The sequence below is a fragment of the Pelodiscus sinensis genome, chromosome 3, assembly GCF_052426305.1.
Source record: "Pelodiscus sinensis isolate ZL-2025 chromosome 3, ASM5242630v1, whole genome shotgun sequence".
Lineage (NCBI taxonomy): Eukaryota > Metazoa > Chordata > Testudines > Trionychidae > Pelodiscus > Pelodiscus sinensis.
The window spans coordinates 10,102,361-10,120,817 of NC_143054.1; the positions used below are offsets into that span (position 1 = coordinate 10,102,361).

Below are 18,457 nucleotides of genomic sequence, written 5' to 3' on the forward strand. Positions count from 1 at the left end.
CCCAGAAGACTCCAAAGGCACAAGGGGTGAGCCGGGGTGGGGTGAGGATCTGGAGTCTGGGAACTGGCACTTAGAAGTACATGGCGGGGGCTGAAAATCAGCCACGCCATTGCTTGTACAAAGCGTGGCCATTCCGATTTTTGTTGCTCTATTATAAAAGCAGGGAAAACAGGACCTTGCCTTTCAGATAAAAGCCACAGCAGGAATCCCCCCGTCCCTGAAAGATGAATGCAGTCGTTCCCTGTTAGCTCCGAAACAGGGAGTTCTGCAACATTCTGCTACAGGATTTGAATGCGGATAGTCCCATGGGAACTGTCTGCTTGCTGTGGTTACCAGGTAGCTGCCAGACTTTTGAACAGTGCTCTCCTCCTCTTCTGTAACAATCCACTTCCACCCACAGCTGGTGTGTACAGGGGGCCTCTGACCCTGGAGCCTGTGACAGACCCCCGTTGACCCTGAGGGCTGCATCACTAGGGGAAGGGATCCTGGGGAAAGGGGTGGAATGGGGGCAGAGGAGGGGCGGGATCTTAGGGGAAGGTGTGGCATTGGGGTGAGGGTGGAGTCAGAGCTGGGCAGAAAGAAGCAGGACTCTCCCCAGGCTAGGGGTGACACAGGGAAGAATCACATAGGGAGGGGGTAAAGTGATGAGTGCCCACTTTGTGTCCCTCTCCATCTGTTGCCAATAGCAGTGTGCGAGGGTTGGACTGGGGAAAGCTGGCTGTGGCCTTGTCATGCCTTCTCTCCTCCCTGACTCTGCTAGTTGCCTCACATCCACTCCGTCCCCCATCCAGGCTGATCCCCTCTGTCTCTTGCTGAGTGTTTGCCAGCACAATGGTGCCTGATCTCAGCTGTGGATGCCAGTTGTCCCTGGTACACTGTGATGGCGTGTTGGGGGTCTCCCCCCCCCCCGATTCTGCAGCCCCGTAGCAGCAAGAACAGGCTCCGCCAGCCAGTAGATTAGAGAGGGTTTATTGCTTCTCCAGGATACAGCACAGCATAGACGTGATGTGGCTACAGGAGTCATGATCGGGATGCCTCAGACCCCTTGAGATGGGGTGCCTGGGCCCCTAGACTCCCAATCCCCTCCTTAGTCTGTCTCCTTCATGGTTCCAGCCCAAGACTGCCCTTTCCCCCAACACACACTTCCTTTGTTCCATCCCTTCCCTTAACCGGTAAGACCGGTTTGGTCACTGTCATGGGGGCCCTCCAGGTGCCCCCCGCTGGGCCATGCTTACAGACAGAGGCCAGTAGGGGTCATCCACAGCCCATAGCCCAAGCAACCAGCAAGGTACTCACATTACATCACACACACGACCGACACCTCCAGATGTGGAGGATTTCCTATGGCTGCATGGGGCCTGGAGGCATTTCAGCTCCCTGGGCCAGCTCCCTCCATCGTCCAGCTCCCATCCATTTGGAGTTGCACTGGCCATGAAAGGGGCCCGTTGTCTTGGCTTCTTGGGGGCTTTTGGCTGAAACTTCCAGCTGCTCCCACAGGTCCAGACTGATAGAGGTATAAGGCCAGAGGGGAGCTGATTAGTCAGAACTCTTGAGAGCATCTCACCCAGCAATTCCTGCATCAGGCCCCAAGTGTCTGGCTGAGCTAGAGCAGAACTCTTAGAAAGAAATGCCCTGTCCTGATTTAAGAATTCATGTCCCTAGGTGAGCTCCCCGAAAGGTGAATTACCCCCAGAGTTAAATCTGTGCATCCTATTCCTAGCCTGACTCTTACCTAGCGTCAGCTCCTAGCAGCTCTTCCTGGATCTAGATTCAAGAGCCCTGCTCTTTCAAATCTCCTACCCAATTTCAAAGGTCATCTAGTCCAACCCTCTGCTCAAACCAGGACCAGCCCCAGCTAAATCCCTCCAGCAAGGGCTTTATCAAGACAGGCCTTAAAATCTTCCAAGGATGGAGATTCCACCCTCTCAGATCCAACCTAGACATTGTCCTGTAGATACTGGGGGGTTTAGGATCTCTGAATGTCACAGTCACTACAGCCTGCAGCTGGTACTGAAGAACTGCAAAAAACTTGAGGCCAACATGTTCCGAAAGTGAGCTCTCCTAGGATTACATGAATCATGGCGTATAAATACACTTGTGTTCTATTAACATAAGGTTGGGAATTTTTAGGGCATTTCATTGCATTTTATGTTTAATTTTAGAAACCTGAATAAGTTGGGTTTCTAAAGGACAAGAATAATAGAAACAACCCCCTTGCCTCTCATCAGTACACACACACACACACACACACACACAGTTCAGCAGGATGTCCTCACGCCAGCTTGCTTTTATTAAAAGAGGAGTAACAAATCTTATACGGGAACTTCACGGACTTCCTCCCAACTTTCAAGGTTCTGTGCAGGCCAAATGAGCAGCCGCACTTCTGTGTTCCACCGCGGCAGGATCTGATGATTTTGGAAGCAAGTGGCTATCTCCCAGACTCCCTGGACAATCAATCAGAAAATCACCTGTACAAAGAAAAAAGAATCAGCTTTGAATGTTTTTGGTGTTTTCCCAAGGTTAATACCAAGTTTGATTGTGATTCAAATGGCGTGGAAGGAGCGATCCAAGTATAGGGAATCCCTCGCCCCTCTTGCAACATTGGGTTATAGCTGGGGTTCGCAGCCGGAGGCTGGGGCCACAAATAAGTTGAGGGATCCACCAAAATAAACAGGGCTTCAGCCTTAAGTGGTGGGCCTGGAGGAAAGAATGCCACCTCCCCTTCCTGACTCACCTCAGAGGACCACCCAATCTTTTTGTTACCATCGGGAATAATTTCCGACCTGCATCAAGAAAACAAGAATACTATTCAGTTTTTTAAATTTTGTACCTATATATTCCTGTCCTTTGTTGTATTATATGTGTGTGTTTAACTGTATAACTATTCATTTAATCCAGTCTTTTGCTTTCCTGCAGATGCAGAAAACCATTTGTGGTACAGGTAGATGGTGGAGTTTTAAGGACACGTCAGAGGAGGCCTCACGAAAAAGCGTGAGCATCAACTATGTCACAGAGTTTCTCAGTGGATCGTTACAGGCATCCAGTCACTGGCTGCCTATAAGCAGCACACTATAGAAAAGCACAACTCACATCCTTGAAGAGTTGTTCTATCAAACACACATCTTGTCTACAGTGGAAGCTAAAAGGAGACACACTTAGGTCATGGAAAGTTAACTTTGAATGAATTTTAGGGAAATTCTAATTCTGTCCAAAGCCTGACTCTCTTCTAGGGCCAGTTCCATGTTAGCAGACCTGATGAATGAGAGCAGGGTTCTCTGGGAATGCTCAGTGAATTAGCAGGATCATTCCAGCCTATGCCACTTGCTCTTATTCTGTAGCCAAAGTAGCTGCCAGCATGACATCCCTGATCCTCAATCTGGTATTTTAATAGTTGGGAAAGTGTCTCCTACTCCCTCTTGTTTCTCTAGGACTTGGCCCTGCTGCGACATTAATTTGACTGGCTGGCCAGCCTCTACAACGGTTAGCAACAAACAGAACAGGATGAGAAAGGGCTGCAAAGCTGCAAGGTGGACGAATTAACTTTACGGAAGAAACTTCCTGCTTAAAACCTTCACGTTCATTCTGAATGTTCACTCTGTGTTCACCGAGATTTCCATAATTGCCTCCCCTGCTTCGCAAAAGGGGGGAAATAGAGGGCTAGGAGCTAAATTGCCTGAAGGAGAGGAGGATCCATCCCCTCTTCAATGAAAAGAGAGTAGTGAACATTCTGCCGGGTCTCCCTTGTGGAACCTGGAGCCTACCTTCGACAACAATGGCCAATGATGCATCTGTCAATATATATGGATTGGGTGGGACATCGCCAAAAGTGACAGCTACCCTGTTGGCGTCGACATTGCCTTCGGGTCACCACGCCCTGGGAGAATCCTGGCAACAAAATACATACATACATACATACATACATACATAAGCAAGCCTTAATCATCCTTCCGCAGAGTGGGATAAATTACAGTTGTGATGGCATGATGACAGACATTTTCCATTTACTGGGACCTGGCCAAGTCAGCCCAATTATCTTCCAGTGCAAACGTTTATCACAGGTCTAGTACTGTTTATATACTAGTAGTTCTGCCCACATTCCGTAGCAGACTCTAAGAAAACAATGGCATGATTAATTAAAACATTGACACTGACTTTCCAGCTGCAGATTTTAGAACCTCTGCTCTGAGCATGCCTTTAAAGGACCGGAAGAAAGGGGCTGCCTGTATTGCTTACTTCCCCTTGTGAGTGGGGTGTGAACATAAGAAGAACATACTAGGTCAGACCAAAAGTCCATCTAGTTTAATATCTTGTCTTTTGACAGTGGCCAATGCCAGGTGTTCCGGGGGAATGAACAAAGCAGAGAATCATCAAGAGATCCCTCCCTGTCACCCATTCCCAGCTTCTGAGAAACAGATGCTAGGGACACCATTCCTGCCCCTCCTGCCTAATAGCCATTGATGTGCCAGGCAGGATCATCCATGCCATTTGGATAAGTAGGGTAGAACGTCCACAGTGCTAGGTTGGATGACTACAGATCTGAGAGAAATTAGCTTGAGAGAGTTCCTTCCAGGTTTGAACACCTGCCTGTCTCTGAGGGTACGTCTACACTACAGCGCTAGTTCGAACTAACTTAGTTCGAATTAGTTAATTCGAACTAAGCTAGTTCGAACTAACGCATCTAGAACTAAAAACTAGTTCGAACTAGCGTTTTGCTAGTTCGAACTAGTAAGTCCACATTGAGTGGACTCTGAACAGGGCTTAATGATGGCCGGAAGCAGTGCCGGCAGGGCATAAAAGGAGGACTTAGAGCATGGAGATACTGTCTCAGGCTAGCCGAGGGCTGCGCTTAAAGGGTCCCGACCCCCACCCCGGACACACAGTTCTAAGGGGTGCCCCGCTTGCAAAGAAGTTCTGGCTTGGAGTGCCCTGAGTGCCCACACTGGGCACATCACACCACTCGGCCATCAGCCCGGCTGCACTTGCCGCAGGCTGCCATCTGGGGAGAGGGAATAATTGGGGGGCTGCAGGAGAGCTTCCACCCCCAGAAGCCCGCAGAGCCAGCCCAGTCCTCCCCATCGGGGGCTCGTACCCCATTCCTCCCTCACCTCCTTCCACTTGCCCTTCCCTAGCCCCCCTTCTTATTGATGTACAAAATAAAGATAACGTTTCTTCCAACATTGACTCTGTCTTTATTGAAAAAAACTAGGGGAGACTGGGAAAAGGAGGTGGGAGAGGGGAAGAGAAAGGCTGGGAGAGGGGAGGGCAACTAACATGATCAGGGGTTGGGAACAGGTCCCAGATGAAGAGAGGCTACAGAGACTGGGACTGTTCAGCTTAGAAAAGAGGAGACGGAGGGGGGACAGGATAGAGGTCTCTAAAAGCAGGGGTTGGGTGGAGAGGGTGCATTCAGAAAAGTTCTTCCTGAGTTCCCATAAAGAAGGACTAGAGGACACCAAAGGAAAGGAATGGGTAGCAGGCTTGAAACTAGTAAGAGAAAGTTGTTGTTGTTGACAAAGCAAATAGTTAACCTGTGGAACTCCTTGCTGCAGGAGGCTGTGAAGGCTACAACTAGAACAGAGTTTAAAGGGAAGTGAGATCAAGTCATGGAGGTTGGGGCCATGGAGTCCTATTAGCCAGAGGGTAGGAGTGGTGTCCCTGCCCAAAGTTTGTGGAAGGCTGGAGAGGGATGGCACGAGACAAATGGCTTGGTCATTGTCTTCGGTCCATCCCCTCCAGGGTCCCTAGGGTTGGCCGCTGTTGGCAGACAGGCTACTGGGCTAGATGGACCTTTGGTCTGACCCAGCACGGCCATTGTAAGCTCAGGGCTCAGTGTCGGGGGTCTCAGTGGACCCCCTTGATTTTCATGCACACCTGGTCCTGGGTGGCCAGGCTGGCAGCTCTCCTGCCCTAGACGGCCACTTTCCTGTGCCTAGTGCGGAGATCGTGGACGAGGTCCACGATGTCCGCACTAGCCCAGGAAGGTGCCCGCCTCTTGCGGTCCAGGGCAAGCTCCCGGGAGCCGCCAGCCTGGTCCCGGCAAGAGGGGGTGGGCTGGGGGGCATCGGGTGGGTGGCTCTGTGCTGTGCCAGGTGCAGGGTCTGCTAGCTGGGTGCTGGCAGGCTTGCACCTGGCACGGGCACCGTAGCCAGCCCGTGCCCCTTTAAGGGGTCCGGGGCCGGGAGGGGGGCATAGAGTTTCCCTGGTGTTGGCCAGAGTGGCCACCAGGGAAACCTGGGGAGGGCTAGCCTCCCACTAGTTCGAACTAAAGGGCTACACAGCCCTTAGTTCGAACTAGCTAGTTCGAACTAGGCGTTAGTCCTCGTAAAATGAGGTTTACCTAGTTCGAACTAAGCGCTCCGCTAGTTCGATTCAAATTCGAACTAGCGGAGCGCTAGTGTAGCGCATAGGAAAGTTAGTTCGAACTAACGTCCGTTAGTTCGAACTAACTTTCTAGTGTAGACATACCCAGAGGGTGTGTCTAGACTACAAGGTTTTGTCGACAAACATGGACTTTTGTCGACAAAACTATATCTGCATCTACACTACCACCGAGTTTTGTTGACGGTGGTAAACTTCATTCTATGAGGAATAACGCCTTTTATTGACAGAGTTCTGTCGACAGAAGGCATTATTGCACCTACACTGTCCTTTGCGTCTACACTCTCATGTCAACAAAGCAGCTTGCTTTGTCGACAGAACTGGATGTTGTCTAGATGCTCTTTGTCGACAGAAGCTTTGTCAACAAAAGCCTCTGTCGACAAAAGCCTGTAGTCTAGACGCACCCTGAGATTCTGCTCAGATTTTCTCACTAGGGGTGTGTCTAGACTACAGAGTTTTGTCGACAAAAGTGGACTTTTGTCAACAAAACTATACCTGCGTCTACACTACCGCTGAGTTCTGTTGACATAATGTCGACAGAACTCAGCAGTTTTGTCGACGCTGGTAAACCTCATTTTACAAGGCATAATACCTTCTGTCGACAGAGTTCTGTTGACAGAAGGTGTTATTGCATGTAGGGTTGTGTCTAGACTACAGGGTTCTGTCGACAAAGCAGCTTGCTTTGTCGACAGAACTGAATGTGTCTAGACGCTCTTTGTCGACAGAAGTTTTGTCGACAGATACTGTCGACAAAACTTCTGTCGACAAAACCCTGTAGTCTAGACGTACCCTAGGTGCTCTCTGGAACTGCTTCTTCATGACCAATTGCCCTGGTTTGGTAATAGCTGATTTGCCTGCTCTTTTGAAAAAGCCGTTTTCTAAAAAGTTTAGAACATTCATTGTGTTTTCACAAAATTATCTACAACCAACAGATGGAAACGGAACCCCTGCATCGTTCATTTGTCATGTCTGCAAACACTGTCCCTCCCCCCCCCAATGATATCATATTTCATAATAAAGCTAGCCAAGCTGTTTGTGGAAGGTTTTGAGGCACAGAGGGGTGAAGACACGGATCTGGACAGCTGCCATTTTGGAGATCTGGGTTCTGTGCCCTGCACCATAACCTCTGAGTGGGACATGAGACCTGAGAAGTTAGGTGCTGAAAAGTACAGAATTATTAACGAAAGTCATCAACAGAAGATACATTTCTATTCATGGTCTCCTCATCCTGAGCCTTGTGCCAAATATACCCAAAGGTATATTGAAAGGTGCTGGCCAGATTTTGTTTGTCCTTACCCCAGCCAGATTCTGTGATTGCCCATTAAAAGAAAAGTGAATACAGATAGAATAGGCTGTGGCTTAAGCAGCAAGCCTCAGCAAGATCTGAGGACAACATTGCTGGAACATGGATTTTTTTTAACTGGTCATAATTCTGTCCAAAATATTTTTTTTCTTGCGAGTGGGCTTCTAGACCTCCTAAGGTTAGAAATGTTTTTCTAGTTGAAAGTGTTAGACTGCCTTAGTACAAGCTCCCAAATATCCCTTTATATCATTGCTTGTTTTCACTGACATCTTACCTGGGGCATCCATGAGCACCAAAAACACAACAGCAACGAGAAGATAAAGGATCTTCATAGCTGGAGGTTGGCTGGGAACTCAGTATCACTGGAGAGAAGAAACACCAAGCCAGGGAGGAGACAGAGGACACTGGGTTACTGGGGATTGAGAGATGGTGAATTGTACAAATCTTGCTCTAATCAAAATAACATTTTAATATATGTTCTGATAATTACCCTCTCAGCACCAGAGATGCCCTAGGAGGATTTCAGAAAAATACAGTTATGAGAGGCAAGATAGCTTTTAAAAACAGAGCTTTTGTAAATCATTTTAGTTCCCCAATTACTGTATTACATTTCTCATTGAAATCTTTTTATCTGAAGCCAAAGTACAGAGTGGAAAATTATTGCACATGTATGTGCTTTATTATCCCAAATAGAACTGAAAACAACGAAGAAATTACAGAAAGCAAAATAAAGCTGGTTGGGTGCTCATGTGTCTAAATTAATCATGTGACGTTACACATAATAAATCACATTCATACATTTAAGGCTTTATCACAGCCTTATTATTGAGGAAACCTTTATCCTGATTCTGTTCTATACTAAGGAGGTGACTTTGCTACCAACATTGAAGTAGGGATGCTTAAATGCAGGTTCTTATTCATTTCTAGCCAACTGTTTGTCAACTGAATTACAGGAATTCCTGTGTCACTACAACCAAAGAACTCCACCATTAGAATTCAGAAAGTCAAACAAATTATTTAAGTAGTAAGGCTGACAATTCAATTAGTTATCACACTGTAAACCACAGGCATACAATGGAGTAATTTGTTTAAACCAGCTACTATCAATTCAATTCAAATTTGGCCCAGATGCTCCTCCATCATGATGGGGAAAGGTAGCCAGGCCAAATTTGAGTGAGTGGTGTTGTGACACTTTATAATTATTGAATTACTAGAAGGTTCGGTACACCTTCCTAAAAAATGTGACATGTCCTCTCCCAGTCGGAGAATCTCTCATTGCAACCATGCTAATGTCTATGGAATTGTACCTGTATCCTTCAGTCTTGGGGCCACTTTCATCCAATGTTCAAAGTTAACTAAATATTCAAATAGTGCAAAAATGTTTCCCTCACCACCCAAATCAAAGCTTCTCCCTCTTTCTGTCAAAGTTGGGAATTATCCCACATTGACATATTTGATATGCATTAACACAGCACGTCTACAAGTTTAAAGTAAGGCATTGCAGAAGAAGAGGATTAGATTATCAGCTGTATGCTATTTTCCATCATTCATAAGAACATAAGAACGGCCATACTGGGTCAGACCAAAGGTCCATCCAGCCCAGTATCCTGTCTGCCGCCAGTGGCCAGCACCAGGTGCCCCAGAGGGAGTGAACAGACCAGGGGATCATCAAGTGGTCCCTCTCTTGTAATCCATTTCCAGCCTCTGACAGACAAAGGTTAGGGACACCATTCCTACCCATCCTGGCAAATAGCCATTTCATGGACCTAACATCCATGAATTTTTCTAACTCTCTTTTGAACCCTGTTAAAGTCCTGATCATCACAACAACATCATCAACATAAAGTCTTGGTCTTCACTCACAGAGATGGAGGAGGGAACTGGCCCCACCCCTCACTGTCTTAAGGAGCCCAGATTTGACCTTGGTTGGAAACACTGAAGCAGCATCAAATGAGGTGCCTGCCTAATGCAGACGCACCCCACTCTTCCTGCGTCTCTCCTTCTTTCCTTCCCCTTTCTCTCCTCCACCTTCCTCACTGCCTCCCTTCGTTCCCTGCCCTGAGGACCTGCTCTCTTTTGCTGAACCCCTCTTCTGTCTCCTCTGTCCTTTCTCTCGCTCAGTCCTTCTTTCAAACTTCATCTGAAATTCCTTATTTGTTGTTTTCTTGCCTGTTTTCTCTTCCCTCTTTCTCCCCAGCTTTTCTCTCCTCTTCTACCTTCTCTTTCATCCCCCTCCTCTCCCTTTCTCCTCCTTCACTCCCGAAATCCTCTCCTGTTCTAGCTCCCACAGCTGTCAAGTTAGTTCATCTACGGCTGAAGCGGGGGGCACACTGTTCATTTGGATAACTAGGATTTCCTGATAAAAGAAACGTTGATAACTTCAAATATCCTGTCTATGGTTTTAACTCAGGCAGCTTTAAAAGAACCAACTTTTTCATTCTGGTAAACATCACACATGTAGTTTTTTACTTCTAAGTGACGTGAGGCGTGTTCTCCAGCTCAGCCTCTCCGAACCCTAGGTGGACACCTGGAGACTCCATTGAAGGAGGTCACTTGCTCAGTGGAGTTAAAACAGCTGTGCTCTTCTTCTGTTTCTGGATCTCACAGCTATCTCCCTAAACGGGACTTTAAAGAAAGAATTAAAGGGTGATTATGAGAGAAGTGACTATAATAGTTACCACACAGAAGCTGCTTCCAGTAGCTAGGTGATGACAGTCCTGTCTCTTCCAAGTATTTAAGCATCAATGTTGACCAGAACTGCCAGTTTTATACAGTTGGTGAAGGTTTGGTTTCTTCTTGGCAAAACTGCTGTGGACCAATCAGAAGGTGACTCCTGCTTCTGGGGAAGATGTGAACTGTCCAACCACAGCGTGGACGTTGGAATTCTTGCAGCTCTGTCTGTGGAAAACTCCATGGTCTTTCTGCAAAGCATCTTGTGCCATCCCAGATTATGTAAGGCACGTTGAGCCACTGTGCCTTGTGCAAAATGTCTTGGTACATCTAAGCTCTGACCAGCTACTTCTGCAGGCCACTTCCTGGGGGGGGACTGCCCTGCGGGGTAGTGCTTGGCCAACTTGACATGACCCCTCGTCAAACCCTCAGTTGTAACATTAACAGTCAAGTACAGACACAAATGGTGCCTGCTGGTGCTAAGCACCTCTCAGGTTCCTCTCATTCACATCAGTCAGGCAGGAGAGGAGAAATGATTGGGCTGACACTCTGCCTAGGAAAATGCAGGACAAAATTCAAAGGGTTCTCTGATGAATGTGACAATACAGGGCTGCTTGTACCTCTGTCCCCTTGCTGATCTCTGAATTTGCCAGTCAGGCATTACACCTTGGGCACCATCCTGTCCTAAAATGGAATGTCCTATGTCTCCCACTCTCAGGATATATCCACCCTGCAATCTGAGGTGTGCTTGCAGTTCATAGATACGTCCCAGAACCAGCTGAGGTACCCAGAGCAATGATGCCACCAAAGCACAGACTTGTAACGTAAGTAGGTATCCTGGGCCCTGGATAGACTTTTGCAAGTCCATTCTGCTGTCCAAGCTGCCAGGGCCTCACTGCTATTGTTATTCCAGCTATCTAGGGGTACGTCTACACTACAGCGCTAGTTCGAACTAACTTAGTTCGAATTAGTTAATTCGAACTAAGCTAGTTCGAACTAATGCATCTAGAACTAAAAACTAGTTCGAACTAGCGTTTTGCTAGTTCGAACTAGTAAGTCCACATTGAGTGGACTCTGAACAGGGCTTAAGGATGGCCGGAAGCAGTGCCGGCAGGGCATAAAAGGAGGACTTAGAGCATGGAGATGCTGTCTCAGGCTAGCCGAGGGCTGCGCTTAAAGGGTCCCGACCCCCACCCCGGACACACAGTTCTAAGGGGTGCCCCGCTTGCAAAGAAGTTCTGGCTTGGAGTGCCCTGAGTGCCCACACTGGGCACATCACACCACTCGGCCATCAGCCCGGCTGCACTTGCCGCAGGCTGCCATCTGGGGAGAGGGAGTAATTGGGGGGCTGCAGGAGAGCTTCCACCCCCAGAAGCCCGCAGAGCCAGCCCAGTCCTCCCCATCGGGGGCTCGTACCCCATTCCTCCCTCACCTCCTTCCACTTGCCCTTCCCTAGCCCCCCTTCTTATTGATGTACAAAATAAAGATAACGTTTCTTCCAACATTGACTCTGTCTTTATTGAAAAAAACTGGGGGAGACTGGGAAAAGGAGGTGGGAGAGGGGAAGAGAAAGGCTGGGAGAGGGGAGGGCAACTAACATGATCAGGGGTTGGGAACAGGTCCCAGATGAAGAAAGGCTACAGAGACTGGGACTGTTCAGCTTAGAAAAGAGGAGACGGAGGGGGGACAGGATAGAGGTCTCTAAAAGCAGGGGTTGGGTGGAGAGGGTGCATTCAGAAAAGTTCTTCCTGAGTTCCCATAAAGAAGGACTAGAGGACACCAAAGGAAAGGAATGGGTAGCAGGCTTGAAACTAGTAAGAGAAAGTTGTTGTTGTTGACAAAGCAAATAGTTAACCTGTGGAACTCCTTGCTGCAGGAGGCTGTGAAGGCTACAACTAGAACAGAGTTTAAAGGGAAGTGAGATCAAGTCATGGAGGTTGGGGCCATGGAGTCCTATTAGCCAGAGGGTAGGAGTGGTGTCCCTGCCCAAAGTTTGTGGAAGGCTGGAGAGGGATGGCACGAGACAAATGGCTTGGTCATTGTCTTCGGTCCATCCCCTCCAGGGTCCCTAGGGTTGGCCGCTGTTGGCAGACAGGCTACTGGGCTAGATGGACCTTTGGTCTGACCCAGCACGGCCATTGTAAGCTCAGGGCTCAGTGTCGGGGGTCTCAGTGGACCCCCTTGATTTTCATGCACACCTGCTCCTGGGTGGCCAGGCTGGCAGCTCTCCTGCCCTAGACGGCCACTTTCCTGTGCCTAGTGCGGAGATCGTGGACGAGGTCCACGATGTCCACACTAGCCCAGGAAGGTGCCCGCCTCTTGCGGTCCAGGGCAAGCTCCCGGGAGCCGCCAGCCTGGTCCCGGCAAGAGGGGGTGGGCTGGGGGGCATCGGGTGGGTGGCTCTGTGCTGTGCCAGGTGCAGGGTCTGCTAGCTGGGTGCTGGCAGGCTTGCACCTGGCACGGGCACCGTAGCCAGCCCGTGCCTCTTTAAGGGGTCCGGGGCCGGGAGGGGGGCATAGAGTTTCCCTGGTGTTGGCCAGAGTGGCCACCAGGGAAACCTGGGGAGGGCTAGCCTCCCACTAGTTCGAACTAAAGGGCTACACAGCCCTTAGTTCGAACTAGCTAGTTCGAACTAGGCGTTAGTCCTCGTAAAATGAGGTTTACCTAGTTCGAACTAAGCGCTCCGCTAGTTCGAGTCAAATTCGAACTAGCGGAGCGCTAGTGTAGCACCTATTAAAGTTAGTTCGAACTAACGTCCGTTAGTTCGAACTAACTTTGTAGTGTAGACATACCCACGCTAAAGCTAGCTCAGGTACCTCTAACCAGGCTGCAGACGCTCCTCGGCCAACAGTGCAGACATACTCTGTGACCTGGGATGATGTACAACCCTCTGGCTACACCAACAACTTACTACCATGCAAGTCTGGCTCACTAGTGCCTCTTGCTTTTTGGAGCTTTGGCAAGAGCTACACCTTCTGGCTGCATCTAGACTGGCATGATTTTGCAGAAAAACTTTTAACGGAAAAGTTTTTCCGTTAAACGTATGTCCGCAAAAGCGCGTCTAGATTGGCAAGTGCCTTTGCGCAAAATCTTGCCAGTCTAGACGCACCCTCTGAGAACAGGAGCCTTTATTTATCAAGTGTTAAGAATGAATTAGAGAAAATGGTCTTAAGACAATAAAGAGCCAACACTCATGTTTAAACTCAGCTAACAGTATGTTTCAGTGTATGTAAAGTTAGACAGGTGTCTTTCCTGAATGCCTCCTTTCCTGTGGCCTGCCAGCCAGGGTAGCATGGGGGGTAGCTAATACAAAAGGCCATCAAATCAATGGAGTTCCCTGGAATAGGGAGTGAATTAGTGTGACCTATTGAAAATTTGGGTTTCTTTAGTCTGGAGAAGAGAAGACTGAGCTGGAGTAGGTGAACAATTTTCAAATACATAAAAGGATGTCACAAGGAGGGAAGATGGTAAATTGTCCTTAGTAACCAACCTCTGAAGAGCAAACAAGGAGCAATGAGCTTAACAAGAGAGGTTTAGGTGGGATATTAGGAAAAGCTTCCTAGCTGCCTAGTATCAGAGGGGTAGCCGTGTTAGTCTGAATCTGCAAAAGCGGCGAGGAGTCCGGTGGCACCTTATGGACTAACTGAAGTGTAGGAGCATAAGCTTTCATGGGCAAAGACCCACTTCATCAGATGCATCCAGTGCTTAACCACCTAGCTGCCTAGGGGATTAACCACTGGAATGAATTGCCTACGAGAGACTGTGGAATCTCCATCATTGGAGATTTTAAAGAGCAAGTTGGACAAACACCACTCAGGTCATTAAGAGTAACAAACTTACAAACAGCAACAGAGAGCTGAGGGAAAAAACTGTGTTTCTGAGTTTAATGTTGAATTGGTACAGATATTGTAGTCAAGGGAAATCAAGTGCTTCTGGAACAAGAAAAAAAACCTCTCAGTAACACTTTGGACAATACTTAGTTGTGCAGGAGACTAGATTTAATTCTATTTGAGATAATAGATTCATAGAAGACGGTGCGTCTGTGGTTCACAAAGGAGTTAGATTGTGTAAGCAACACTCACTGACTAAAGTAACCACAAATTCATCTTGTGGTGTGTGGCAAACAACTTTTTTCAGCTTTTTTGTATATGCTTTGTACTTAGAAATTCATAATAGAGATACTACAGATTAAAAACTTATGAGATATGACAGTATAACTTTAGAAACTACATAATCATAGAATACTAGGACTAGAGGGGACCTTGAGAGGTCATCGAGTCCAGTCCCCTGCCCTCATGGCAGGACCAAATACTGTCTAGACCATCCCTGATAGACATTTATCTAATCTACTCTTAAATATCTCCAGAGATGGAGATTCCACAACCTCCCTGGGCAATTTATTACAGTATTTAACCACCCTAACAATTAGGAACTTTTTCCTAATGTCCAACCTAAACCTCCCTGGCTGCAGTTTAAGCCCATTGCTTCTTGTACTATCCTCAGAGGGCAAGGAGAACAATTTTTCTCTCTCCTCCTTGTGACAACTTTTTAGATACCTGAAAACCACTATCATGTCCCTTCTCAATCTTCTCTTTTCCAAACTAAACAAGCCCAATTCTTTCAGCCTTCCTTCATAGGTCATGTTCTCTAGACCTTTAATCATTCCTGTTGCTCTTCTCTAAAATCTAAGTTAAACATTCTGATACATGACTCTGCAAGTTGAGGAAGTTTCATTGCCAAGGTCATCTCACTAAAACAAATATTGCAAGCATTTTAGACCATGCTATGTGTTTTTTTAATTTTTGGAAAGATCCTATAGGAAGAGGCCTGTAGAAGGCCATGTCACAAGTGGTTTTGCAAAAACCACTGTGACCTAACTTATCTTACACTATAGCGATGGCCAATTATATCTTGCATGAAGATCTTGGAATTTTACAGGGGGAAAGGCTGCCTGAATTAACATGTTGCTCTCTAAAGCTCACTTCTGCATGGAAGAGTCAGAGAGCATCTGGCATTACATCGGCCACTGAAAGCATCCGCTGTGTGGTAACAACTCAACTCTCATCGCTAATAAGCACAATAATAAATGTTTTTACATGATATTTCACATTCCCACTCCGGAGAGGATCTAGTTAACTTAAAGTGACAAAGCCTGCCAGAACTATTAGCAGAACATCAAACCTGTGAAAGAGCCATTCATGTGGTAACGAAGCCATTTAAACAGGCAGTTGCCAACCCCGGTACATACTGTCAGTTTCTGATTTTACTGTGTTAGTCTTAGGACGTTAATTTAAAATTTGCTTTAAAATTATTTCATTCATGCATTGCTGAAGATGACTCACCTCTCTAAAATATCATCCCTCCCCCAGCTGCATCAAGCATAGGACATCAGTTTAATAGTATTGCACAGGGCCACATAAATCCAAAGGACAGCCTGGGAAAGATTCTCATCCTACCAACTGTTTCTCAAGGGCCTGTTCCAGATGCAACATTAATTTGCTCAGACGAGTGGCCTGTATATTTTATGGAAAATACTGTCGGAAAGAAGGAAAGGGCTACAGATTTGCAATGTGGCCAAGTGAACTTTACAGGGGAACCTTCATACTTAAAACGTTCACATTCTTTCTGAAGAACGTTGACATTGTCGTCACCAAGAGTTTTATAATTATTTTGCCTGATTTGCCCCAAGGGGGAAATACAGAGGTAAGAGCTGAGCTGCTTTCAGGACAGAAGGTTTTGTCCACTTTTCAATGACAGTGAATACACATTTTTGCTCACACTCAGGGTCTCATTTGTAGAAGTTGACAGCAATGACCAAAAATGCTCTTGTCAATGTATATAGCACCGTAGGGACTTTGCAAAAAGCGACATTCACCCCCATGGCTTGTACACTCCCTTCGGATCACCAAAGCGCGGGTGGATCCTGAGAAAGAAAAAGATCTTTAGTCATCCTTCTGCAGAGCAGGGTCAATTGCAGTTGTGATTGCAGAATGACAGGCATACGCCATTCACTGAGATCTGGCCAAATTAGCCCAATTATTTTCGAGTGCAAAAGTTTATTACACCTTTACTATAGGTTGAACCTCTCTAGTCTGTCACCCTCAGGATCTAATGCTGAACCAGAGAATTTGCAAGGTGGCCAATATTGTCTAGCAACATTACCAACACTTCTGCTGCTTTCTGGGCTGTTAGAGGACATTTGGGGTAAATTAGAACTAAATAACAGCACAGAACACTGAGAGCCAGGACTGGTAGCTATAAACAAACTTTTGGGACCATGGAAAACTTGGCCACACCCATGCTAAGTGGACATCTGGCTAACTCAAATCATGCCAGACCACGCATGTTGCTGGACCAGAGAGTGCCGAATTAGAGACGTTCAACCTGTACTGTGTAATTGGTTTTAGTTCTACCTATATTCATGGCAGCCTCAGGGAGTGATTTAATGAGAGGCACTGACTCCCCAGCTGTAGAATTTAGAACCGTAGCTTGGAGCACAGGTATCCTTTATTGTCCCATGCCTTTAAGCAAGTGAAGGCAAAATATGGCCTGCCCAACTTTCATAAGAAAAAAAATAATGGAGATTGCCTATCTCCTAGAACTGGAAGGGACCTTGAAAGGTCATTGAATCCAATCCCCTGCCTTTTCAGCAGGACCAAGTACCATCCCTGATGAATTTTTGCCCCAAATGGCCTCTGCAAGGATTGAACTCACAATCCTGCATTTAGCAGGCCAATGCTCAAGCCACTGAGCTATTCCCCCCCATAGCTAGCCTACCAGGATACTCTAGGCCACGTATGTTCCACGGCCTAGCAGGACCAGGCTTCCTGGCTGTTGTGGCCCCACATGCCACTCAGAAGGGCTGGCTGCTGGAGCCATGTATGTGTCTGTGCCACATACTCCTTGGCAGGGAGGGGAATCTTCCCCACAAGCACAGCCCAAAGCATGGTTATACCTCAAGGGACTCTTCCTTCGAAAGGACAGCCTCAATGTGCACAGCCAAAGATTTCCGAATATTTAGCTTAGAACATCAGTCGTGCTTTCACAACGTTGTCTGCAACCCAGAGGCGGAAACTGGTACCCTTCACTATTCCTTGTCAGGTCTGCAAATGCTGTCCCGCCCCCAGGTGACATCATTTTTTGAAAAGAAGGAAAACATCTTTTTGGGGCAGGTTTGTGACACAGCGGAGCTGAGACAGATGAGATGGGTGTCTGCTATTTTGCAGACCTGGGTTCTGTTCCCGCCGGTATAATCTTTCGGTGGAATGTGAAGCTCGATTTATAATAAGTTAGGCTGTGAAAGACATTGAATTATTAACACAGGTCAGCAGCCAAAGCCATAATTTCAGTCATGATCTAGTGGCTCCTAGCCTTGTACACCAGCTCCCAAAACCAGGGGGATATTGAAAGGGGATGACCAGACTTAATTGGTCCAGCTGTTCATTACTGTGATTTTCCGTTATAAGAAGAGTAAGAACTATGCAGATAGCATGTAGGAAGATTAATCACTGAGATCTGAGGAAAACACTGAGGTGACATGGATTTTGCTTTGACTGGCTTTAATCCAGTCAAATCTCAATGGTTTTTATGGGGGCAAGCTAGTAAGAAAAAAGTAAGAAAAATATTTTAAAACAGAAAGCTTTAAAGAACCTTAGAACAGGTTCCCCGATAGCCCTCTATATCATCGATCGTTTTCATTGACATCTTACCTGGTGCATCCATCAGCAGCAAGATGACAACAGCAAAGAGCAAATAGAGAATCTTCATGACTGAAGGCTGAACAGGAATTAAGTGTCACTGGCAAGAAGAGACACTGCTAGAAGTCAGAGGGCACAAGGCTTTGGGATATGCAGAACTGTAAAAATAATGCTTTAATCAGAAATGACGTTTTTAGCATGTGTGCTAACTGTTATCCACACAGCAGCATGGATGTCCTCAGAAAAATTCAGAAAAATGCACTTGTGCAAGAGAAGTTCTCTTAAAAAACAGATGTTTTTCACTGCAATCTTTTTTTCCTAAGCCAAAGTGGAGAGTGGAAGGTTATTGCACATTTATGTATGTTATAGCCCAAAATCGAATTAAAAGCAGTTAAGGAACTACAGAAAG

At 46.9% G+C, this 18,457-nt stretch overlaps 1 protein-coding gene across 2 annotated transcripts; it reads right to left on the bottom strand.

Moving 5' to 3' along the window:
* Nucleotides 1-2,269: 2,269 nt before the first annotated feature.
* LOC102455367 (lingual antimicrobial peptide-like) lies at nt 2,270-10,511 on the bottom strand. 2 transcript variants are annotated; one of them, XM_006137011.4, is made up of 5 exons: nt 10,360-10,511; nt 7,956-8,043; nt 3,762-3,885; nt 2,735-2,783; nt 2,270-2,468 (listed from the first exon to the last, which is right to left on the bottom strand). In XM_006137011.4, the coding sequence occupies exons 2-5, from the start codon at nt 8,011-8,013 to the stop codon at nt 2,457-2,459; spliced, it is 243 nt and encodes an 80-aa protein (XP_006137073.1). In that variant the 5' UTR covers nt 8,014-8,043; nt 10,360-10,511; the 3' UTR covers nt 2,270-2,456. The 2 variants fall into 2 exon arrangements, with proteins under 2 accessions (XP_006137073.1, XP_006137074.1); XM_006137012.5 differs by having other exon boundaries at nt 7,956-8,093; nt 10,360-10,450.
* Nucleotides 10,512-18,457: the final 7,946 nt, after the last annotated feature.

What these genes read in the sequence shown, in the direction of transcription:
- LOC102455367 (XM_006137011.4), bottom strand. Translation starts at nt 8,013, where the DNA reads ATGAAGATCCTTTATCTTCTCGTTGCTGTTGTGTTTTTGGTGCTCATG. An exon ending in GGTGCTCATGGATGCCCCAG is followed by an intron (nt 3,886 to 7,955) that starts GTAAGATGTCAG and finishes TTTTGTTGCCAG; the next exon opens with GATTCTCCCAGGGCGTGGTG. An exon ending in ATTGGCCATTGTTGTCGAAG is followed by an intron (nt 2,784 to 3,761) that starts GTAGGCTCCAGG and finishes TTCTTGATGCAG; the next exon opens with GTCGGAAATTATTCCCGATG.